This window comes from Chiloscyllium plagiosum, chromosome 16 (assembly GCF_004010195.1).
Source record: "Chiloscyllium plagiosum isolate BGI_BamShark_2017 chromosome 16, ASM401019v2, whole genome shotgun sequence".
In the NCBI taxonomy this organism is placed as follows: domain Eukaryota; kingdom Metazoa; phylum Chordata; class Chondrichthyes; order Orectolobiformes; family Hemiscylliidae; genus Chiloscyllium; species Chiloscyllium plagiosum.
Window position 1 is genome coordinate 39,906,340 of NC_057725.1, and position 25,495 is coordinate 39,931,834.

General features: G+C 41.0%; 1 protein-coding gene across 9 annotated transcripts in view; it reads left to right on the forward strand.

Moving 5' to 3' along the window:
- LOC122557816 (zinc finger protein 143-like) overlaps positions 1-25,495 on the forward strand; it is a 98,010-nt gene that overhangs the window by 32,934 nt on the left and 39,581 nt on the right. For all 9 annotated transcript variants that reach the window (XM_043705894.1, XM_043705891.1, XM_043705892.1 and 6 more), the window contains 2 exons: positions 7,523-7,645; positions 12,525-12,600. In XM_043705894.1, coding sequence (XP_043561829.1) covers positions 7,523-7,645; positions 12,525-12,600 — 199 coding nt within the window. The remainder of the gene's footprint in view (positions 1-7,522; positions 7,646-12,524; positions 12,601-25,495) is intronic.

Below are 25,495 nucleotides of genomic sequence, written 5' to 3' on the forward strand. Positions count from 1 at the left end.
TCAGAGGTTGTAAATGGAATAACGAGCAGCAGAAAAAAAATACCTATAGACTATTTTCAAGAAGAACAGGTACCCAGTAAACAGTCTGCCAATTCCTAAACAACAAACCCAAACAAACAGACACAACATGCCCAGAAACTCTAGTCACATTATCACACATCAGAGACGTATCTGAAATAACTATCAAACTACGCTGACACCTTGGCATCATGGTAGCCCGCAAACCTACCAACACAGTGAAACAGTGGCTGATGAACCTATAGGACCCTATACCAACAACCATCAAAACGAATGGCATTTACAAAATACCATGCAAGGACTATAACAAACACTGCATTGGACAGACAGGCAGAAAACTAGCCATAAAGATACACGAACACCAACTAGCCACCAAAAGACATGATCCACTATCATTAGTATCCTTACATACAGACGAAGAAGGACATCACCTTGACTGGGACAACACATCCATTCCAAAACAGGCTAAACCGAGACACACATGGGAATTCTAGAGGCCTGGTATTCAAACCGGAACTCCATCAATAAACACATTGATTTGTACCGATTTACCAACCTCTGAGAAAAAGAACCAGAAATGGTATCACCTTGAGAGACCAAGATACATAAATGGAAAATGAACCATACCACCAACACTTCACCGGAGGGAGGCTCACTGATGGTGTTACTTAGTATGGTGATGAAATGTCTGAAAACAAACCTTCCAGCTCAGTGAGCAAACTTACAACCTTAACCTCCACCTGAGCTACAAATCTTCTCAAAAATATTTGTTATACAATTATGACGTGAAAATATAAAATTAGGGAGATATATTGCAATCAAATCACAGTCACATAGGATTCCATTTATGTTGAAAAAGTGCTGTAGGAATGTTGGAAGTGAAAAGAAGTTAGAGATCAGGTGGCAAGAGATAAGGGTTGAGGATGGGTTTTTGAAGAGAAAGGGAGGAGAGAGGCATTTACAATGTCAGGCAGCAAAGGGGTCTGGAAATTAAGTCCAGTGCTCAGCAGTTTAAATGGAATTTGAAATTCTATGCAATGATCAGACTATGATCACTATTGCATAAAAGATGCTTTCCAATGAATGAATTAATTAATCTCACCTAATTACACATTACTAAATCCAGAATAGCCTGCTCCCTGGTTGATTCCCTAACATATTGCTGCAAACAAACAATCTCTAATACATTCAATAATAAACTCTTCCTTGAGGCTACCCTTGCAAATTTGATTAATTCAGTCTATACATATATTACAATCGTCTGTGATTATTGCCATACCTTTTATACAGCGTCCATTGCAGAACTACAGCACTGCTTGGGGAATCTGTGCACCAGGGATTTTTTTTTTCCCTTTTTGTATTTCTACCCAGACTGATTCAAAATCTTCATTCCTACCAAGTAATTACATTCACTGTCTCTAGATAGCTACTTTCCATAACCACAACGAACGTCTTACTCATGAACACCAATCCAAAGTATTCAATTAAAGTCCTACCTATGCCCTCTGGCTCCATGCACAAATTATCATTACTCTTTTCCCTAGTTACCCTTCTTTCCTTAATGTACTTGTAAAGCAACTTGGGATTTTCCTTTATGTTACCTGTCATTATTCTTTCTGTCCATTTTCTTTTGCTCTTTTGTCTTTGTTTTTAAATTTCCCCTTGAACATTTGGTACTCGTGTAGGGTTTCTCTGGTTTGAGCCCTTGGTTGCTGCCATAAGCTTCCCTTTTTCTCTTTATCTGATCCTGTGTTTCCCTTGATATCCAAGGTGAGCTGAATTTGTTGGATCCACTGTTAGTCTTTATTAGAATATGTTGGCCTTGTACTCTCTCTCTTTTTTATTGAATGCACCCCACTGCTCTGATACACATTTACCTAAAAGTATTTGCTCCCAATCACCTCTGACCAAATTATACCTGATTGTATTAAAATGGCTTTCCCCTTGTTCAGAAGTCTAATTTCAGGCCCATCCTTGTTCTTTTTCCATAACAATAATGGATCCAACAGAGTTATGATTGCTGTCTGCAAAATGCTCTCCAGCTGATACTTGCACAGCTTCATTACCTAAAACCACTTCCTCCCCTGTAAGGCCTTCTACATACTGGCTTAAAAAGCGCTTTTGGGTGCATTTTAAGAATTCTGTTCCTTTTAAACATTCAGTGTACGATTACCTCAGCTAACGTTGTGGAAATTGAAATCCTCTATCACTAACCTATTACTTCTACATGTCTCTGAAATTTGCCTATTTTCTCTTATGTCTCCCTCAGATGGTAGTACACTCCCAACAATGTTATTGCTTCTCTTTGGTTTTAAGTTCTATATTTGTACACTCTGCCCCCTCCTTTCCCACTCTGGGTGCCATTATCTGAATAGCTGCCCATTGGCTTCATTTGAACTGTGCTGGGATCAATATCCCAGTACAATTCTCTTCTATCCCAGTATTGGTGTCAGTGCCCTATGAACTGAAACATTTAACTTCTTGTTTTTAATTGCTCTATGCCAGATTTTTTTATTGGCTCAGGTAGAAGTTAGCTCCTAATTGTTCAAATCCTTTCGGCAGAACATCTTTCTTAGTCAAGTCAATTTCGATTGTACCAAAGTGGATAATGGCAACTGAATACCTTCCTTCCCAAGCCAAGCTCTTTTCTAGCCATGAGGGGACATCTTTAACCCTGACACCTGACAATCTTTGGGACTTCTGCCCACAGCTGCAGAGAACAGTATCTGTTACCCTATCACTACTTCAGTCCTATTTCCCCCCCCTATTTGATGGCTTCCCATATCTTGATCAGTTTGCTTCTTTATTCTTCCATATAGCTTGCAAGAGCCTACATAACTGTTGAACAGTTTCAGGGAACAAGACTCCTTGAGCACTGCTTCCAAGTCCTCATACCTGTCTCACCTGCAGTCACCTTCTGTCCCTGGTTACCAACCATATTTGAATGAGCACTGAAGTTGCCGCCTTGAGCAAAGTGTCCAGTTAATTTCATTGTCTTTGATGTGAAGCAATGTCTGCCCACCTAGACTCCAGCTCAACTCTGATCCAAAGTTCCTTGAGCTGCATACATTTAATACAAATACTCTGATCACTTTGGTGTCCAGCAACTTCTACATGGTGTGACAGCAATACATCACCTGACCTGTTATAAAAATCGTATTTTATTTAATTTATTAATTAATTTCTCTGGAATAGTTGCTCTTTATACTTTATTGTAATTTTTCTTTTAAAACACCGATATCCTTCTTTTACCTAAGCTATTTTAAAGAAATGAGAGCAAAAATGACTATCAATTCATTCTGATCCCATTCCACCATAAGGTAGGCCTTTGTTTCAGTGTCTTCTGTCGTTTTATGTTCATCCTTTGTAGACATTACTTTTTTTAGATAAGCCTTACTTAAAGCACTTCTTTCTCCCTCTGTCCTGAATTTCCACTTTGAACCAAATTCCCAGTTATACTCAGTCTGCCTTTGTCTGGACCCAGGTAAAGTCTCCACACACTGATACCAATTTGAATATACAGGGCACAATTTCAAAATTTATAGATTACACAAAAGTTGGAAGTACAGCAACCTTTGTTTTAACTGGCACTTTATGAACCAGTACTCTTGATTAACCAGCAAAATTCATATATATCTGAAATACTGGAAATTTACAGTTTTATCACAATCTCATTATGTCTGAGTAGTCAGTTCAGGGTGAAAGTGAGAAGGCTCTCTGCTGATGTTTTATTTAAGGCAAAGTTGCATTATTTAAGTGATTTATAAAGTAAATAAAGTATAACATTGATATGTATACCTCCAGAATTATGTTTCTATAACTGTGTTTGCATTGATTATGTGGACTTCTTGATTAACCATAATATTTGATCAACTGACATACTCCTGGTCCCGGTAGGTCCCGGTTAATAAAATGTTTGCTGTACTGTGAACTGTGAGAAGAATAATCCTGTATTTCAAAGGGACACAGACAGGTTGGTGGACTGAATAGACAAGCGACAAATGAAACTAAATGCAGAGAAGTGTAAAATTATAATTTGGCAGGAAGATGAAGGAGGGGCAAAATAAAACAAAGGGTACAACTTTAACATGGGTGTAAGACCAGAGGAACGTGTGGAAACCGTTCCTATTAGTGGAATGATTGAGAATGAGGGCATCAACTTGAGGTGAATAGCAAAAGAAACAAAGCTGTGAGGAATTTTCTTTTAAGTGGCAAGTGGTTAGGATCCATAGAAGAACAAATTACTGGACTGTTGTAAGATTGTGAATGCTTTTTTGAGGACCAAGATGACAGCAGTCGATCCTGTGTGGCACCAGTTATCGATTGTGTGACTTCTATTTGAATATCCAGTGCAGCACTGTGAACGACTTCTGCCTGTACAGCATTGGAAGCTAAAACCTCATATTGTATTGTAGCTAGGTCTGAAAGTGCTATTATGGATTTAAGCACCATTTGTGTGGTGAAAGGGCTTGGATTCCAGCCTTGCATGATGCTCTGTGTTACATTGGATCAAACTCCTGCACATTTGACGATGAAAGAAAACTATATGACACAACTCCCAATGCATGAAGTAAGTTAGTTTGCATATTAATCAATTTTCTTCTCTAAGCCACTATATTGAACTTCTCATTTGAGTCTCTCATAACAAATCTCATGCAAGTTGCTGTCCAATGAGTTAGCACGAGTTATCCCTGTCATTTGCTCAGCTTCACTTGACGCATGCTCGGCAAGTTTCCATGTGTGGATCCTGGTTCCATATTAGCCTTTAAAGTTCATATGGTCCTGTATCCTGGTGGCCATGAGTATCTAATCTTTTGACAGTGCTTCTTGCCTTTGTCCTTTTTCCTGAAGTTGCTGTGGTTGGCCAATTGACAGTTCTTAGCTGTAGAAATGCAGAAGAGAAGAATTCTGGTCAAAACTCAATACACAAGAGGGCAGCAGGCACACTTGCCTGTGAAAGCTCACCCATGGAGGTGTCAGAGTAAAGACCCCTGCAAGTAAATGGATGAAAATTATGAGGAGCTGCTCCTTCAATCATAGGCTGATTATCTCCTGTGTTTACTGATTAGCAGCTCACTATTAGCAGCAAGTCTAGAGAGGAACAGCAAGGTGCATGGCAGCATCCAGTCAAGGGGAGGGTGGGAAGAAGTGAGCAAAGCTAGGGGCTGGGGTCCTGGAAGTGAGGTCAGTGAAGCCATGCCTGAGGCTGGAGAGGAAGTGAGGCTGCCAAGTGATGAGAAAAGAGCTGCACAGTATAGGAGCAAGGGGCGACATAGGATGGAAAGATACCAAAGGTGTTAAGGGTATGAAAAAGGAAAGAGTGGTTCTCATGGGAAGGATAGAGTTTTATACCACTCATCAGAAGAATTCTCAGTAAATTTGGAAAAGGCAAACTGAGTTAATGAATTCTTTGCAATTTCATGTGGAGTCTCTCAATTAAAACTGCAGGAGTTCAAGATCTACTACACGGCTGAAAATGATGTGAATGCTGTTGCAATGAGCACTGTGTAAATTGTACAATTAATATTGAACAGTTTTGTAAAGGTTTGTGCTACCATATGTCTAAGCAATGAATTAGTTGAGACACAGTGACTGTGTTAGAGACAAAAAATACAACTGTTTAGCTGCAGCCATACCAGTCTATGGCAAGCATATTTAAGGTGATGGCTTTTCTATGTAGAAGTGTCTGTCAGATTTCTTTTATTTTAAAGAAAGCATTTGTTGGATTGTCCCTAGTTAAATACTGACGTGTCAAGAAAGTTAATGTACACCTTGTGTTTGTGGCTTTAAGTTTAATGGAACAGTGATAATTATTGAGAATGTTGATGAATTCTTCTAATTTTGTTTCTGTGTGAGTCCAAATTCCACAAATATCACATTACACAAATATAATACAAAGTGATTGCATTGTGTAATGAAAGTGTCGCTGCAAAAGGAGCCCCTTAAAATCATGGTACTACTGTATTGGAGTTCCTCCTGGAATTTTCAGGAATGGGAATCTGAGAAGAATTACCCAGAATTTCTTTTCTCTCTGAATCGATATGGTGTTTCAAAAGTTTGTATTTGATTTTCTCAGCTTACTGAGCTGCTGTTGGATACAGTGTGTTATGGTCATGGCCTTCATTGCAACATGTCTGGATGAGACAAACTTGACAAACCAAATGCTTTATTTCCCCTCTAATTTTTTTTATATGTTTGAAGCAAGAAGGAGGGATTATGAGAATGTAATAAAATTCTTTTACTCCAATTTGAGATGATAATAGATACTTGGATTGAAGAGTTTTAACAGCTGATTTGGGCAAACCAGATATTGTGCATCAGGGAGAAGCATCAGGATCGGATGAACTTCCATTGAATTTTGTCAATATTAGAAAAAGTTAAAAGGGCCGAGTCTTGTTTGAAAAGATGTTGAAGTACGAATTTGTCCATTAATAGTGATGTAAAAGCAAAACACAGTGTTTTTATTTTATTAATAGTGGTTTGCCTAAATTTATGAGGAATAAGTAAAGATTAGAAGGATTTGACACACATTACAGTATTTAGTATTGATAGAGTCATAGAGATGTACAGTATGAAAACCGACCCTTCGCTATAACTTGTCCATGCTGAGCAGATATCCTAGATAAATCTAATCCCATTTGTCAGCATTTGGCCCATATCCCTCTAAACCTTCCCTATTCATATACCCATCCAGATGTTTTTTAAATGTTGTAATTGTACCAGCCTCCACCACTTCCTCTGGCAACTCATTCCATACACATGCCTCCCTCTGTGTGAAAACGTTGCCCCTTTGGTCCCTTTTAAATCTTTCCCTCTTGCCCTCTAGTTTTAGAATGTTTTACAACATTCTTCCTATAGCAGGGAGACCAGAATTGCACACAATATTTCAAACGTTGTCTAACCAATGTCCTGAACAGCTGCAACATGACTTCCCAACTCCTACGCTCAATGCACTGACCAATAAAAGCAAGCTTGCCAAACACCTTCACTATCCTGTCTACTTTCAAGGAACTATGAACCTGCACTCCAAGGTCTCTTTGTTCAGCAACACTCCTCAGGACATTGCTATTAAGTTTATAAGTCCTGCTTGATTTGCCTTTCCAAAATGCAGCTCACATTTATCTAAACTAAATTCCATCTGCCATTCCTCAGCTCATTGGCCCATCTGATCAAGATCCCATTGTGTTATGAGGTAACCTTCTTTGCTGTCCACTACACCTCCAATTTTACAAGCATACTAACCGTACCTCCTATGTTCACATCCAAGTCACTTATATAAATGACAAAAAGCAGTGGATCCAATACCCATTTTTGTGGCACACTTTGGTGAAATCTTGGCCTCGTCATTACAAAATGTAACCTAACGAATTATCAGTTCATTTCGGATGGTGGAGTTCAAGTCAATGAATTGTGGATGTTTTGTATGTAAGGAATGAACAAATTAGACTAGTATAATATTCAGCAGAAAGTTAGTTACTTATTCATACTTGTTCTTTTTCCCAAGATTGTTCTTCAGGGCCATGTAACTGCACGAGTGAGTGCCAAGGCTCAACAGCTGGGAGAAAAGGCTTTTCGTTGTGAATATGAGGGTTGTGGAAGACTGTACACTACTGCTCATCATCTCAAGGTATAGTTCAAAAGTACATTGACTAACTTCAAACGTTGCTTTAAAAAATTGAAAAGATTTGTCGGTTACTTAAATTGAAAAAAAATTCTGGGGGTTCTGGAAACCTGAAAAACAGTAAAAATAAAACATGCTAGAAATACTTAGCAGATCTGGAAGCATCTGTGAAGAGATACAGAGTAAACATTTCAGGTTGGTGAACTTCCATCAGAATGGCAATTGCCTAATGATGTTTTATGTTCTTGGGAGATTCTGAAGCATAGCTGAGATGCAAACAAATGTTCAGTAGGAAGTTAGCCTGTTGAACCTGCTGTGCCATTCACTTAGATCATGGCTGATCATATACTGCAATGCCACTTGCCTGCACCATCACCATATTGCTTAATAGCATTAGTCTCCAGAGGTCTATCAATTTTTATCATTTCATGATCAATGATTGAGCTTTGAAAGCCTTGCGGGTCGATAATTCCAAAGATTCATATTTTTCTGAGTGAAGAAATTTATTCTCATATCAATGTTAAATGGCTTACCCCTTCTTCTGAGATTAAGTACCCTGCTTCTCGACTCACTAGCCAGGAGAGACATCCTATCTGTCATGCCTTGTAAAGATTTTGTAAGTTTCAATGAGATCACTTCTCATTCTTAAAAACTTGAATGAACACATGTACCATTTCCTTAATCTCTCCTTTTAAAACGATCCCAACATTTCAGGGGTTTCCATTGTACTCCCTGTATGAAACCTGAAGTATATCAATCCTGAAGTATATCGATAAAGAAACCAAAGTTGTACCCATTACTCCTGGTGCTGCCTCATCAAGGGTTTATACAGCTACAGTAAGACATCTTTATTTCTGCACTCAAATACGTTTGCAATGAAGGCAAGCATACCATTTACCCTCCCTCTTGATGATTGCAAGTGCATCCTCACTTTCACATACTCATGTGCAAGAACACCCACGTCCCTTGTACACTAGCATTTGCCAACCTCACATCATTTAAGAAATATTCTGTTTTTCTGTGTTTTCTACCAAAATGAATGCCATTACACTTACTTTATTTTTCGTCAGCTATGTGCTTGTCCATTGACTTAGCCTGCTCAAGTGCCGTTCTTGCCTTTGACATCTTCCTCATAACTTGTATTCCAATCTAATTCTGCATCATCAGTAAATCTGGAAATACTGAACTGGTCTCTGCATTAAGGTTATCCAAATGATTTGTGAACACCTGTGCTCACAGCGCTGACCCTTGTGGTATTCCAATGATCACAGCCTACTAACTTGAAAATAATGTGTTCATTCCTACTCTCTGTCTGTTAACCAATTCTCAATCTGTACTGGTATAATCGCTTCAATCCCATGCATTCTAATGTTATTTACTAGCCTCTTGTGTGGAAGCTTATCAAAAATCTTCTGAAAGTCCGTTGGTTCTCCTTTATCTGTGCTGCAAATGACATCCACCGTAAATTCCACAGGTTTGTCAAATATAACTTCACTTCCATGAATTCATGTTTACTCCACCCAATTTCACCATTATTTGCTAAATGTCCAGTTGCCTAGTCTTTCATGATGGAGTCTATCATTAGTGGAGTAATCTTCCTATGACTGACGTCAAATTATCACCTTTCTTTCTGTCTTTCCCTCTCATCTGAGCTAGTGGAGTTGCTGCATTAGTGACCTTTCCTACATCATAAGGTCAAAAGTGGGGATGTTCGCTGATGATTGTACAATGTCAACACAGTGGTTACAAGAGCAAGTGAGAGGTTAGAAATACTGCAGTGAGTAACTCACCACTTGACTCTCCAAAGCCTGTCTACATCCACAAGGCACAAGTCAGGAATGTGGCAGAATACTGTCCACTGGCATAGATGCGTACAGCTCCAAACACTCAAGAAACTTGACACTATCTGGGACATAACAGCCTGCTTGATTGACACCACATCTACAAGCATCCACTCCCTCCACCACCAATGCCCAGTAGCAGCAGTGTGGACTAAATATTCACCAGAGATCCTTAGACAGCATCATCCAAACCAAAGGCCAGTTCCACCTAGAAGGCCAAGGGCAGCAGATACATGGGAATACCACCCATCTGCAAGTTCCCCATCAAACTACTCATCATCCTGCCTTGGAAATATATTGATGTTCCTTCACTATTGTGGGGCCACAATCCTGGAATTCTCTTCTTAAGGGGATTATGGGTTAACCTACTGATGTGGACTGTAACAGTTCAAGAAGGCAGCTCATCACCATCTTCACTTGGGTAACCAAGAACGATCAATAAATGTTGCCTAGTCTGTGACATCCATGACCCACTGGAATGAACTTTCAAAAAATCATTAAAAGTTAAATGCAGAATTGTTGCTAAAAACAAAAAAAAACACAGCACCTAGTGGCTGAGGCATGAACTTGGAGGTAAGATGCTAAAAAAACACACTATTTGTGCAGCTAAACCATCTGTGGGGCCATTGACTTGGTGTAACTGAACTCCTCAGAGGAGCCAACACCTTAACAAGTATCCAAAACAGAAAACTGATTAGTAAGCAAGATTCTTTCTTGTGACCCCTGCAGTTCCTTCCTGATTCGCTTAGAGGGCTTGCGGTCATCCATTCCCCATCTGTCTGCAATATTCCTAACCTGTGGTATGATTACCTCCCAAAGATTACTATTCAAGCAGATCTGAAGCTCATAAATGCACCATGATGATTCCAGCTGCCACCTGTGTTACGAAATGTGGAATTTAGGTTTATGCAGCTACTGACAATTCCTGCAGGTTTGTTTGTGTCAGATACATGCCACAGACTGTCCATTCCACTCTGCCGATCTGCCCTGCCATATCAGTGGGCGGCACGGTGGCACAGTGGTTAGCACTGCTGCCTCACAGCGCCGGAGACCCGGGTTCAATTCCCGCCTCAGGCGACTGACTGTGTGGAGTTTGCACGTTCTCCCCGTGTCTGCGTGGGTTTCCTCCGGGTGCTCCGGTTTCCTCCCACAGTCCAAAAATGTGCAGGTCAGGTGAATTAGCCATGCTAAATTGCCCGTAGTGTTAGGTAAAGGGTAAATGTAGGGGCATGGGGTGGGTTTCGCTTCGGCGGGTCGGTGTGGACTTGTTGGGCCGAAGGGCCTGTTTCCACACTCTAATGTAATCTAATCTTAACGTTACAGACTATTTATTTTAAGTAGAAGAACTTACCTGTTAAATATCATTCAGTTCCCTCTGCACTGAAGGAAGAGCCAAATACTGGAAGGTGAAAACTTTCTTTACGAAAAGCAAGTCCTCCCACTTGTCAATCTGATCATTCTGCTTTCAATCTGCACTCTTCATGATCAAGTAATTTGCACACAATTAAGTTCCACAGACAGAAACTAAATGATTAACTGGTCAACTGCTTTTTGATGTGGCAGTTAGAAAAGGAACAGTATCAAGAAAATAGAAGAATTCCCTGCTTCGCTTTGAACTCTGGTGCAGAGTGCTATTTGCATAGATAAACAATCACATTATCGTAAAGTGACACAAATAAGCGCCTTGTACTGAAGAGCAGTCACATATTTCTTTGGTGAATTATTTGACTTTATTGTATGCCAAAGAGAACAAGCTTTGTACAATGAGACATCACATTAAATTTATACTGCATGCAGAATTTTATGCTAGTTTTGGACATTGATTTACTCCTATAGTTTGCAGTCGTCATTTTATGCCCCTGTTAAATGTGTCAGGATGCTTATTTCATCTGTGCAGAGCACCACAGGAATACCATTCAAGTGTGCCTCATGGGATAGTTAGAAATAGTTTCACACCCACAGCTTCCTATGTGATTAGCTACTCAGCTGTAGTATAATAGGGAAACTCGAAGCAGATGTGTATAAAGAGTGAGGCTAGGAAGAGTGCTGTTATGTCACCCAGCTCCTTTAGTATGGTGTAGAATGCTTTCTTACCACACAGTTGTTTTAATTGGTACTTTACAACAGTGCAGTCCCATGACACTGACTTTAGATTAGATTAGATTCCCTACAGTGTGGAAATGGGCCCTTCGGCCCAACTAGTCCACACCGACCGTCCAAACAGTATCGCACCCAGACTCATTTCCCCCTAACTAATGCACCTAACTCTATGGGCAATTTAGCATGACCAATTCACCTAACCTGCACATCTTTGGACTGTGGGAGGAAACCGGAGCACCCAGAGGAAACCCACGCAGACAGAGGTAGAATGTGCAAACTGCACACAGACAGTCGTCCAAGGTTGGAATCGAACCCGGGTCCCTGGCGCTGTGAGGCAGCAGTGCTAACCACTGAGCCACCGTGCTGCCCCTAGAGAACCTCAATTAATTGGAATTTGTTTGAATCTTAATAGTCAATATTCATAGTGTCTGCGTATGCATACATAAGAGTTACTGGACAATAAAAAAGGCCAGAAGTGTCGTCATAGGGTGAGATTTTAACTCACTGTTACCCAAAATCACATGACTCTTGACTGAAATTAGCTGACATGGTTCTTACTGGATATTGTAAATTGAATTTGACATCCCACCCTCACACTGACTACCTAAATGCCTTTTTATGGCTGATGATGATGAGGATAAGATTAGAAAGAAATGGGAAACTGCGGTGAAATATCCATAGGAAAGAAGACTGATTTCTTGCATGATATGTCAAAAAGTTGTCAACATTCTGTGAATATTAGAAGTCAGTACATTTTGAAGAGTGATACAATATGTGTGAAATTTAGAAGGAACATTCTAACAACATACCAGACCCAAAATCTTTCAGTTGTATGAATAAAACCAAAACTGTATAAATGAGAACTCATGCTGGCGTACCATTCAGATTGATGTTGACTTATTTTGACATTTTTAACCCATTTCAATTTTATTGTCTGGTCACAGGTACATGAGCGGGCACATACGGGGGATCGCCCGTATAGGTGTGAATATCCAAGCTGTGGAAAAGCTTTTGCTACAGGTACTGTTTGATGCAACTTCATTCTTTATTATGTGAATATAAAATATTTAATATTAGAAAATATTAGCAAAGTGGGAGGACATTTGGCCCATCACAATATTACCACTGTTCACTCACCGTATACCCAATGAGTACAACATGTATGCCTGTGTAGTGAGTAGGGTAAGGACTTGGACGTTGTAATGTAGAAGTTATCAAAAGTCTATGACTATTGCTTAAATGCCACTTAAAGAGAAAATATGTGTTGGGATTCACTGGCATAGAGCAGTGTATAAAAATAAGAAGAGTCGTTACTTTGTGTCAGACCAGCATCAGGCCATATTTTGAATATTGTCCCTTTTATATGATAACTATCAAAGTTCTTTTAAAAATCTCAAAGGTTACTATGTAGTTTAATGGGCGTTAAGTCGTCATATTAGTGTTGAGATTATTTTCATGCTAAAAGGTAGGAATAAGATCTGCCACGTCAGACTGAAATGCAATTTGAATTGAGTTTAAAAAAAGCTTGGACTTAAGAAGCTACTGATGACCATGAAATCATTGTCAATTGTCAGAAAAACCCATCTGTTCATTAATGTCCTTCAGGGAACAAAATCTACCATCCTCGCCTGGTCTGGCCTATGTGTGACTCCAGACCCACAGTAATGTAGTTGACTCTCAATTGCCCTCTGAAATGGCACAGCAAACCATTCAGTTGTACCCATCGCTACAAAGTCTCAAAGAAATGAAACTAGACGAATCACCTGGCATCGACCTAGGCATTGGAAAAGACAACAGCAGAAACAGCCCAGTTGACCCTGCAAAGCTCTCCTTACTAACATCTGGGGCTAGTGCCAAAATTGGGAGAGGTGTCTCACAAACCAGTTCAACAACAGCTTGACATTGTTATACTCATGGAATCATACAATATCTCAGACATTACTGTCACCATCCCTGCATATGTCCTATCCTACTGGCAGGACAGACCCAGCTGAAGTGGTGACACAGTGGTATACAGCCAGGAGGGAGTTGCCGTGGGAGTCTTCAGCATTGACTCCGCAGCCCATGAAGACTCATGGCTTCTAGTTAAACATGGGCAAGGAAACTTCCTACTGATTACCACGTACTGTCCTCTCACAGCTGATGAATCAGTACTTCTCCATGTTGAAGAACACATTGAGCATGGAAAGGGCACAAAGTAACTCTGGGTGGGAGATTTCAATTTCCATAACCAAGGGTGGTTTGGCAGCAGCACTACTGATTTAAACTGAGCAGATCCTAAAGGGCTTAGTTGCTAGACTTGGTCTGCGGCATGTGGTGAGGGAACCAACAAGAGAGAAAACATACTTGACCTCTTCCTTACCAATCTGCCAGTTGCAGGTGCATGTGTCCATGACCGAATTTGTAAGAGTGACCAACTCTCAGTCCTTGTGGAGATGAGAATAACTTCCATCATGTTGTATGGCAGTATCACTGTGCTAAATGGGACAGACTTCAAATGGATCTCGTAACTCAAGACTGGGCATCCATGAGGCACTGTGGGCCATCAACAACAGCAGAATTGTACTCCAGCACAATTAGTAACCTCATGGCCCAGCATATCCTTCACTCAACCATTGCCAAAAAGCCAGAGAATCAACCCTGCTTCAATGGAGAGTACAGGAGGGCATGCCAGGAGAAGCACCAGGCATCCTTAATGATTAGGTGTCAACCTGGTGAAGCCAACGAAATGGGACTACTTGCATGTCAAACAGCATAAGCAGCAAGTGATAGACAGAGCTAAGCAATCTCGCAACCAATGGATCTGATCGAAGCACTGCAGTTTTGCCACATCCAGCCGTGAATGGTGGATGATGAAACAACCCATTGGAGGAGGAAGCTCCACTAATATCCTTATCCTTAATGATTGAAGAGCCCAGTGCATCAGTGCAAAAATTAAGGCTGAAGCCTTTGCAGCAATCTTCAGCCAGAAGTGCTGAGTGGATGATCCATCTCTGCCTCCTCCATTGGTCCTCAGCATTATAGATACTAGTCTTCAACCAACTCAATGTGATATCAAGAAGCAGTTGGACACACTCAATACAGGTCCTGACAATATTCTGGCAATAGTACTGAAGACCTGTGCTCCAGAACCTGCCCGCTCCCCTTGCCAAGCTATTCCATATGATTACAACACCAGCATCTACCCGAGAATATAGAAAATTGTCCGAGAACGTCTTGGACTTAAAAAGCAGGAACAAATCCAACCTGGCCAATTACTGCTCCATCAGTCTTCTCTCAATCATCATTAAAGTGTTGGAATGTGACATCAACAGTGCTATCAAGCAGCAACTGCTCAGCAATAATTTGCTCTGTGTCCCTCAGTTTTGGTTCCGCCAGGATCACTTAGCTCCTGACCTCGTTACAGCCTTGATTCAAACGTCAACAAAAGAGCTAATTTTCAGAGGTGAGGGGAGAGTGACAGCCCTTGACATCAAGGTCACATTCGATCAACATCAAGGAGCCTTAGCAAAACTGAAATTAATGGTTATCAGGGGTCAAACACTCTGATGGTTAGAGTCATAGCTTACACACAGGAAGATGGTTATGGTTGTTGGAGGTCAGTCATCTCAGCTCCAGGATATCTCTGCAGGAGTTCCTCAGGGAAGTGTCCTCGGCCCAACCAGCTTAAGTTACTTCATCAGTGACCTTCCCTCCATCATAAGGTCAGAAGTGGGGATGGTCGCCGATGATTAAACTGTGTTCAGCCCCAGCTGCTCAAATACTGATGCAGTCCATGCCAAAATGCACAAGATCTGGACAATATCGAGGTTTAGGCTGACTAGTAGCAAGTAACATTCATGCCACATAAATACCAGGCTATGAACGTCACCAGTAAGAGGCAATCTTAGCACCACCCCTTATTTTTCAATGGTTTTGCCATCACTGAATCCCCTACTGTCAACATTCTGGGAGTTATAATTGACCAAAAACTCAACTAGACCTCACCACATAACACCAGGTCAGAGGCTTGGAATATTGTGTTGAGTAATACACCTTCTGACTCCCCAAAGACTGTCCACCATTTACAAGGCACGAGTGTGATGGAATACCCCACACTTACCTGGATGAGTGCAACCCCAACTGCACACCAGAAGCTTGACACCATCCAGGCCAAAACAGCTTGCTTGAGTGGCACTACATTCACAAGCATGCACTCCCTCCACCACTGACACTCAGCAGCAGTGAGTACTATCTACAAGATACACTGCAGGAATATACCAAAGATCCTCAGATAGCAGCTTCAAATCCCATGATCTCTTCCATCTAGAAGGACAAGCACAGCAGATATATGGGAACACCACCACCTTCAATTTCCCCTCCAAACCACTCCTCATCCTTGGAAATATATCACCATTCCTTTACTGTCGCTGGGTCAAAATCCTGGAATTCCCTCCCTCATGGTATTGTGGATCATTCCACAACAGGTGGACTGCAGCGGTTCAAGAAAGAAGTTCACCACCACCTTCTCAAGGGTAACTAGGGACAGGCAATAAATGCTGACCAGCAGCGACACCCACATTCCACAAATGAATAAATATTTTTAAAAATTTTATCATCTGATTCACAACTGCGGTCCCAGTACCTGCTACTGCTATGAGTTCTATTTTTAAGTATTTACATTTCTCACTGTTTCTTGAAGTATACCAATCTCATTTCCAATGTTACATATCCAAATACATCTGTCCTGGTCCATATACTGTTGTCAAATTGGATATTCTTCAATTATTTTACAGATACGGATTTATATTTAACATAACTGTACATTTTATGTAAATAAACTACTTTACAAAATATCAATGTTTTGGTTGAGTAGGTGGAAAATTGGCAAACAGAATTAATTCTGGAGAAATGCAATATTTTCATTTGGGAAGAACATACAAAGTAAGGAAATACACCATAAACAGGAAAGTTTTGAGACGATTAGAGGAAGTAAGAGACCTTGGAATATGTGCCTTCAAGTTCTCGAAGGCAGCTAGACAGGAAGATAAAGAAGGCCTTCCTTCATTGGGCACGGTATTGAGCACCAAAGTAGAGATCTAATACTGCATCTATATAAGACGCTAGTTCGGCTATAGTTGAAATTTTGAATACGCTTTACTGGTTGCTACATTGCAAGGAGGACATCGTTGTTGTTGAGAGAGTATAGAGGACATTACAAGAATTTTGCTCAGGCTTGAAAATTGCAAGTAGGAGGAAAAATGCTAGGGTTGTTTTCCTTACAACAGAGGAGGCTGAAGGGTGACCTAATAGGGGATTGCAAAGGGAGCTGAGCAGGGAAGATGGAGGGGTAATGCAGGAGTTTCTGGGAATAATTTGGGAGGCATAGCAGAAATTCATCTCAAGGAAGAAGAATGGTGACCTACAAAATAACTAAGCTAGCTCATAATATAAAGTACATAACAAATAATAGGACAGACAGTATGGACAGGGTCAGGTATGTAACTTCAGGCACATCAGCTAAGGGAACAGGTATGAGAAGGGTGCAGTCAGTGCAGGTCTGAGGGTGTTGTACTTAAATGCATGCAGTAAAAAATAAAATAAATGAGCTTGTTGTACCTGTCCATTTTAACCAGTGCAATGTTATGGGTATCAGAGAGACAAACCTGCAAGGGAAACAGGGCTGCGAACTAAAGATTCAAGGATATGCATTCGATCGAAAAGACAGGCAGATGGCAGAGGGAGTGGGGTTGTCTTATTAGTAAGAAATGAAATTAAATTCACAGAATGAAGTGCCATAGAATTGGAAGATGTAGAATCTGTGTGGGTAGAGTTGAGGAACTGTGAAGGAAAAAATATCTTAATGGGAATTATGTACAGGCTTCGTACATAAGCAGTAGTCAAGATGTGGGAAGAAAATAAATTAGAAGATAAAAAGGCACAATAACAATAATCATGGGGGAGTTCAATATGCAGACGAATTGGGAAAATCAGGTTGGTAGCATATCACAAGAAACTGAAGTCATGGAATGTCAACGAGAGTGGGTTTTTTTTAAGCAGTTTGTGGTAGAGCCCACAAGGGGATAGGCAATTCTGGATTTGGTGATGTGTAATGAGGCAGATGTAATTCAGGAGCTTAAGGTGAAGGAGTTCCTAGGCCCAGTGACCATAATATGATAGAGTTCACCCTGCAGTTTGTGAGTGGGAAGCTGGAATCTGATGTTGCAATTGAGTGAGGTAAATACAAAGGTGGAGTTGATTGGAAGGGGAGCTGAGCAGGGAAGATGGAGGCGTAATGCAGGAGTTTCGGGGAATAATTTGGGAGGCATAGCAGAAATTCATCTCGAGGAAGAAGAAGTAAGGCAGGATGAGGCAACCATGGCTGACAAAGGAAGTCGGGGACAGCATAAAGCAAAAGTAAAAGCACACAATGTTGTGAAGATTAGTGGGAAGTAAGAGGATTGTGAAGTCTTATTAAAAACCGAAAGAGGATAGCTAATAAAGCAATATGGGGGTAGAATAGCTAGTAATATGAAATAAGATTGTAAGAGGTGTTTTTTAGATATAAAAGTTAAGAGGGAGGTCAGAGCGGGCATTGGGCTGCTAGAAAATGAGGTTGGAGAATTTGTAATCGGGAACAAAGAAATGACAGACGATCTGATTAGGTACTTTCATTCATTGTTCAATCTGGAAGACACCAGCAGCATACCAGAACTTCAAGATAGTCAGACGGCAGAGGTGAGTGTAGTGACCGTCGCTAAGGAGAAGATGCTGGGGAATCTGAAAGGTCTGAACGTGGATAAATCACCCTAGACCAGATGGACTACTGAGTTCTGACAGGGATAGCTGAGGCAATTGTAGAGGCATTAGTGGTAATCTTTCAGAATTAGTGGAATCAGGAAGGGTCCCAGAGGACTTGAAAATGGCTGATGTAGCAACCCTGTGTACAAGGAAGGGAGGGAGGCAGAAGATGGGAAACTATAGGCTGGTTAGCCTGACTTTGTTAATTACTAAGGTTTTAGAATCCATTATTGAGAATGAGTTTGCTGCGTACTTGGAAGTGCATGGTAAAATAGGGCTGAGTTAGCATGATTTCACCAATGGGAGGTCATGTCTGACAAACCTGTTAGAATTCTTTGAAGAAATAATGAGCAAGTTAGACAAAAAAGAGCTAGTGGTTGTAATCTGTTTGGATTTCCAGAAGGCGTTTTGACAAGGTACCACACAGAAGGCTGCTAAATAAGATAGGAATCCATTATGTCTGGGCCAAGTTTTGAGGATAGAAGATTGACATAGAGGATTGGCTGACTGGCAGAAGGCAGAGAGTGGAGATAAAGAGACCTTTATCAGATGCATCTGATGACAAGTGGAGTTCCACAGGAGTCAGTGTTTATGATTTGGATGAAGGAACTGAGGGCATTGTTGCTAAATTAGTAGATGACACAAAGGTAGGTGGAGGACAGATAGGGTTGACAAGGTGGGGAGGCTGCAGAAAGAATTAGACCGATTAGGAGAGTGGACAAAGAAGTGCCAGATAAAACACATGACAGGAAAGTGTGACTTTGGTAGGAAGAATAGAAGCATAGACTATTCTCTAAATGGGGTAAGTGTTCAGAAATATGAAGCAGAGAGTTCCAGTTCAGGATTCTTATAAGGGTAACATGGAAGTTCATTTGGCACTTAGGAAGACAAGTGCAATATTAGCAGTCATTTTAAGAGGGCTAGAGTACAAGAGTAGAAATGCACCATTGAGACTGTGTAAGGCTCTAGACAGAGTGCATTTGGAATACTGTGAGCAGTTTTGGGCTCTGACTGTGTGGAAGGATGTGCTGGCGTTGGAGCGGATTCAGAGGAGGTTTATAAGAATGATCCTGAGAGTGAAGGTGCAGTAAAAGACTCTGATGGCATTTAGAAGGATAAAGGGGGTTGGCACAGTTGGCACAATGATGGGTTGAATGGCCTCTATCAGAGCTGTAACTTTTCTTTGGTTCTAAGACAAACTATTTAATCTGATTAGCTGACTGTTTGTGCTCAACACAATGATAAGTTGTATAAAAAAAATTTCAATGACTGTGCCTCCTGCTGCAAGAGGGCCTCACTCAGTTGTTAATTTGCCATTACATAAAACCCACATTAGTTCCAGAAGTGCTGTCTCAAACAGTTGGCTGCAAACCAAACATTTATTGAAATTTACTGAAAATGACAGCTAGTTCCAACCGCTAAAAACAACAGTTGTTAAGTGGAGAGTTTCCCTCAGGAGATAATCTACAGCCTATAGGCAGTTACCAGGAACTTGGCTTGGAGATTTAAGTTTTTTATGTCACTGACATCCACTTAACTAAAAATTTCAGTTTCTTGAGAGAACAATAGAGAGATTTAGTATGTACAGGTAGTCTCTTGCTCATGGATCATTAACGATGCCCTTTAAACTGTGTACAAAAGCAACTGCATAACAATTTGGAATATTAGCACATATTGAAATAAACAAGCAGCTCAAACAGAGAGTTTGTGTCCGGGTGAGGTTTGGGGAAAAAAATAATGCAATACATCAAAACTCAATTGTCAAAGCACATGTGGTTGTAAAGAGATCAAGAAAATGTGTAGTTGTGTTTGGAGGATCAATGAGATGAAATGCGATGGGGGGCAACCAAGCTTAGATGGGTGAGAATGAAGGAGATAATGGACTGAACAAGACCTTTGAGCTGTGGGAAGCCTGAGCTTCAGGAGTTTTGAATGCTCTGGTTTCATCAGTCAAGATTTATAGAAGTACAATTCACAGTAATACAGGAAAATTCTTCAGTAACCAGTTGACTTGTACGGGGATGAGTTGAGCCAATTAAAGAAACTGATCTGCAAAGTTTCTGATTAACAGCCCCATGTTTGAGTAGACACCAGAGAACCAGCCGCTCTCAATGGCCCAAGACCCAACCTAGAGTCGCACAGTCCAGAAAAGCCAATAAAAACTTCAGATCATATGCCCAACAAGCATGACCCATATATATATATATTATATATATATATATATATATACACACACACACACACACAGAATTTGAGTATAGTTCTTCATGAATTTAGTTTCAAAGATCACCTAATTATTTTAATAGGCTGTTTAGATGCAATTTGGATTACTGATCCTTGACATGGATGTGTTCAATGAACACCTATCTCAAGCAGTAAGCATAAAACATAAGGGAAAATAATATAACAGTACAGAGATGAAGTGGCGGTCAGATGATGTATCAGAATATTATGAACAGCAGAGAATGACTAAAAGATTAATCAGAAGGAAGAAATTAGAATATAAGAGGATGATAGCATCGGAATGTACAAAGAGACAGCAAGAGATTCTACAAGTATGTCAATAGGAATACAGCAAGTAAGTGTTGTCCCTATAGAGACTGAGAATGAAGCATTGATAATTGGTAATAAGGAAATGGGTATGAAATGAACAATTATTTTTCTTCTATCTTCATTGATACAAAAAAAATTCTAGCATTAATTATAAATCAGGAAGCAATGTCAAGCAAACTGATGGAACTGTGGGCTGACAAGTTTCTGGGTTCACATAGACTTTATCCCAAGGTCTTAAATGAGGTTTCTAGTTACACATTGGTGCTAATTTTTCAAAATTCCCTAGATTCAGAAAAGACTTGATTAGTTTGAAAAGTAATAAATATAACCTCTCAATTCAAGAAGGGAGGGGCAGAAAGAAGGATAGGTTAAACAGGCTAGGCTTGTTCCATTAGAATCTAAAAGAGTGAGGAGTGACTTGATTGAAGTGTGTAAGATCCTGAATGGTTACGACAATGTGGACGTGAAAAAGATTTTTTTTTCTTGCGGGTCAGTTCAGAACAATGGGCTGTTTTAATTTATGCATTGCTCATTCTGGACAGAGGTGAGAAGAATCTCCCTGCCTCAAAAACCGAAAGTAGTGGAAGCACAGCAGTAGTTTGGTCACCATTCATGCAGCAAATAGTCCATGACTGGAACTAAAAAGTACAAACATTTAAATGTAATTGGAACAAAGTAGAAAAGGAAGCTGAAAAGAAATAAACATCAGCAAGTATCCAGGGGTTTATTTTAAATCATTCATGGGATGTGGGTGTTGTTGGCAGGGCAGCATTTATTGCCCACTCCAATTGCCCTTGAGAAGGTAGTTGTAAGTTGCTTTCTTGAACCACTGCAGTTCATCTGATGTGTGTAAACCCACAATACTGTTAAGAAGGAAGATCCAGGATTTTGACCCATCAACACTAAAGGAATGGTGATATATTTTCATGTCTGGATGGTGAGTGGCTGAGAGGGGAACTTGCAAGTGATATTGTTCTGTCACAATAGAGTTAGTGTTAGAATCTGCTTACTATGTCCTTCCATATGGTAGCGCTAATGGATTAGGAAGATGAGCAGCAGTGGTGGAGGGAGTGAATGTTTGTGGATATGATGCCAGTTAAGCAAGTACTTTGTCCAGAATGGTGTCAAGCTTCTTGAGTGTTGTAGCTGTACTCATCTAGTCCAGTGGAGAGTGTTCCATCACATTATCTGACTTGTATCTTATAGATGGTGGATAGGGAGATGGGAGATGAGTTGTTTGTTGCAGGATTCTTAGTGTTTGTTCTGCTCTTGTGGCCACTGTATTGTTTTGGCTAGTCCAGTTCAGTTTCTGGTTAATTGTAAACCCAAAGATGCTAATATTGGAAGATTCAGCAATGGTAATGCCATTAAATGTCAATGTTAGATTATCACTTGGCTAAGGGCACAGCAATTCTAGAGTACATGTCTTCAGTATTATTGCGAGTATGTTGTCGGGCTCATAGCCTTTGCAATATCCAGTTCTTCCATCTATTTCTTGATATCGCCAGAAATTAATCAAATTGGCTGGAGAAATTGCACCTGATATTAGGGACCTCTGGTCTCAGCACTTCTCCTTGAAGTTCATTGTAATTACTTCAACCTTATCCTTAGCACTGATGTACTGGGCTCCCTCATTATTGAGGATGGGAATATTTTTGGAATCTTCTCCACCAGTGACTTGTTTCATTGACCATCATTCACTGCTGGATGTGAAAGGGCTACGGAGCTTAGCTCTGACCTGTTGGTTGTGGAATCACTTTCCTCTGGCTATCACTTGTTGTGTATCCTTTTTGGCAAGCAGTTAGTCCTGTTTTTCAGCTTCCCTACATTAATACCTTATTTTTAGGTGTGCCCGATTTTGTTCCGAGAATGTCCTTCTGCAGTCTTCATTGAACTAGGGATGACTCAGTGGTTTGATGTTAATTGTAGAATGGGGAGATATGCCAAGCCATAACAGTGCATTTTATGTTAGCCTACAAGTTTTACTGTTGGTGATGGATATCCATGAGGTGCTCGAGGCTATCTTGAGTTTCCAGATCTGTTTAAAGTCTACCTTTCTAGTACAATGGCACAACATGATGGAGGGTATTTGCAAGGTGATTGCAGGACTTCATCTCCTCAAGGCTGATGCCATACTTTACAGACAACGTTCCAGACACCACCATAACCATCTTTGGACATGTCCTGTCCCATTGACAGAACAGATCCAGCCAAGGTGGTGGCACAGTGGTATACAGTCGGGAGGGAGTTGCCCTGGCAGTCATCAAAATTGACTCCGGGCCCCATGAAGTCTCATGGCTTCAAGTTAAACATGGGCAAAGAAACCTCCTGCTGATTACCATGTACATCCTCCCTCAGCTGATGAATCAATACTGCTCCATGTTGAAGGAAGGACTGAGCATGGCAAGGGCACAAAATGTTTTCTGGATGGGAGATTTCAATGTCTGCTACCAAAAGTGGCTTAGCAGCAGCACTGCTGATCAAGCTGGGTGGATCCAAAAGAATATACCTGTTAGACTGGGTCTGCGGCAGGGGATGAGAGAACCAACAAGAGAGAAAAAAATACTTAACCTCATACTTACCAATCTGCCACTGCAGGTGCATCTGTCCATGACCGTATTGATAAGAGCGACCACTGCACAGTCCTTGTGTAGACGAAGTCCTGTCTTCACACTGAGAATAACCTCCATTGTGATGTCTGGCACTGTCACCGTGGTAAATGAGACAGACTTCAAATAGATCTAGCAACTCAAGACTGGGCATCCATGTACTCCAGCACAATCTATAACCTCATGGCCTGAAATATCCCCCACTCAACCATTACCATCAAGTCAGGGGATCAAACCTGGTTCAATGGAGAGTGCAGGAAGGCATGCCAGGAGCAGCACCAGGTATACCTGATGATGAGGTGTCAATCTGGTGAAGCCAATAAACGGGACTACTTACATGCCAAACTGCATAAGCAGCAAGTGATAGAGCTAAGCGGTCCTACAACCAATGGATTTGATCTAAGCTCTGCAGTTTTGCCACACCCAGTCATGAATGGTGGTGGATGATTGAACAACAGACTCGAGGAGGAGGCTCCACCAACATCCCCAGCACGTCAGTGCAAAAGATAAGCAATCTTCAGTCAGAAGTGCTGAGTGGATGATCCATCTTCAGCCTTAGTGGTCCCCAGTATTACAGGTACTAGACTTCAGCCAATACTATTCACTCTATATGATATCAAGAAACAATTGGAGACACTGGATACTCCAAAGGTTATGGGCCCTGACAACATTCTGGCAGTATTACTAAAGACTTATGCACCAGAACTTGCAGGTTCCCTAGCCAAGCTGTTCCAGTTATAACACTGGCAACTATCCAAGAATATTGAAAATTGCCCAAGTATGTCCTGTACGTAAAAGATAGGACACATCCAACTTGGCCAATTACTGCCCCATCGGTCTACCCTCAATCACCAGTAAAGTTACCTCATTACAGCCTTGATTCAAGCGTTGACAAAAGAGCTGAATTCCAGAGGTGAGGTGAGAGTGACAGCCCTTGACATCAAGGTTGCATTCGACCGAGTGTGGCATCAGGAGTCCTGGCAAAACTGGAATCAATTGAAATGTGGTGGTAAATTCTCTCTGGTGGTTAGAGTCTTACCATTCACAAAGGAAGATGGTTGTGTTTGTTGGAGATCAGCCATCTCAGCTCCAGGACATCTCTGCAGGAGTTCCTCAGGATAGTGTCCTAGGCCCAACCATCTTCAACCTTATCAATGACCTTCCCTCCATCGTAAGGTCAGAAATGCAATGTTCGCTGATGATTGCACAGTATTCAGCACCATTCATAACTCCTCAGGTACTGAAGCAGTCCATGTCCAGATCTTGTTGCATTTGGGCAATATCCGGGCTTGGGCTGACAAGTGGCAAGTAACATTCATGCCACACAAATGCCAGGCTCTGACCATCACCAACAAGAGACAATCTAATCACTGTCCCTTGACATTCAATGGTGTTACCATCACTGAATTTCTCCCACTGTCAACTGTTAACCCAGTCCATCCTGGAGGCTACCATTGATCAGATGCACAACTGGACTCACCACATAAACACAGTGGCTACGAGAGCTGGTCAGAGGCTTGGAATACTGCAGTGAGTAACTCACCACCTGATTCCCCTCAGCTTGTCCACCATCTGTAAGGTACAAGTCAAGAGTGTGATGGAATACTCCCCTCTTGCCTGGATGAGTGCAGCCTCAACAACACAAGAAGCTTGACACCATCCAGGACAAAGCAGCCTGCTTGAATATCACTATATTCACAGCTGTACCAATATTCAGTTACTCAGTTATTAGTGACTCCCTATTTTGCGGGTGTCTGACATAACAGGCATTATACATAGTTTAAGAGACAGACAACTGGATGCAATCTTGGAATAAGCATCAAAATAGGCCCCAGGATTGATGCTTGAATCTTCCAACAGGAGGCTTCATGCCTACTTTTTGCACCACTCACCTCATCATGTAGTTGGTTTACCAATGCACCTGCCAAGGACAATGCGCAGTGTAAGTAACAGTTTTAAAGGGAGCACTGCTG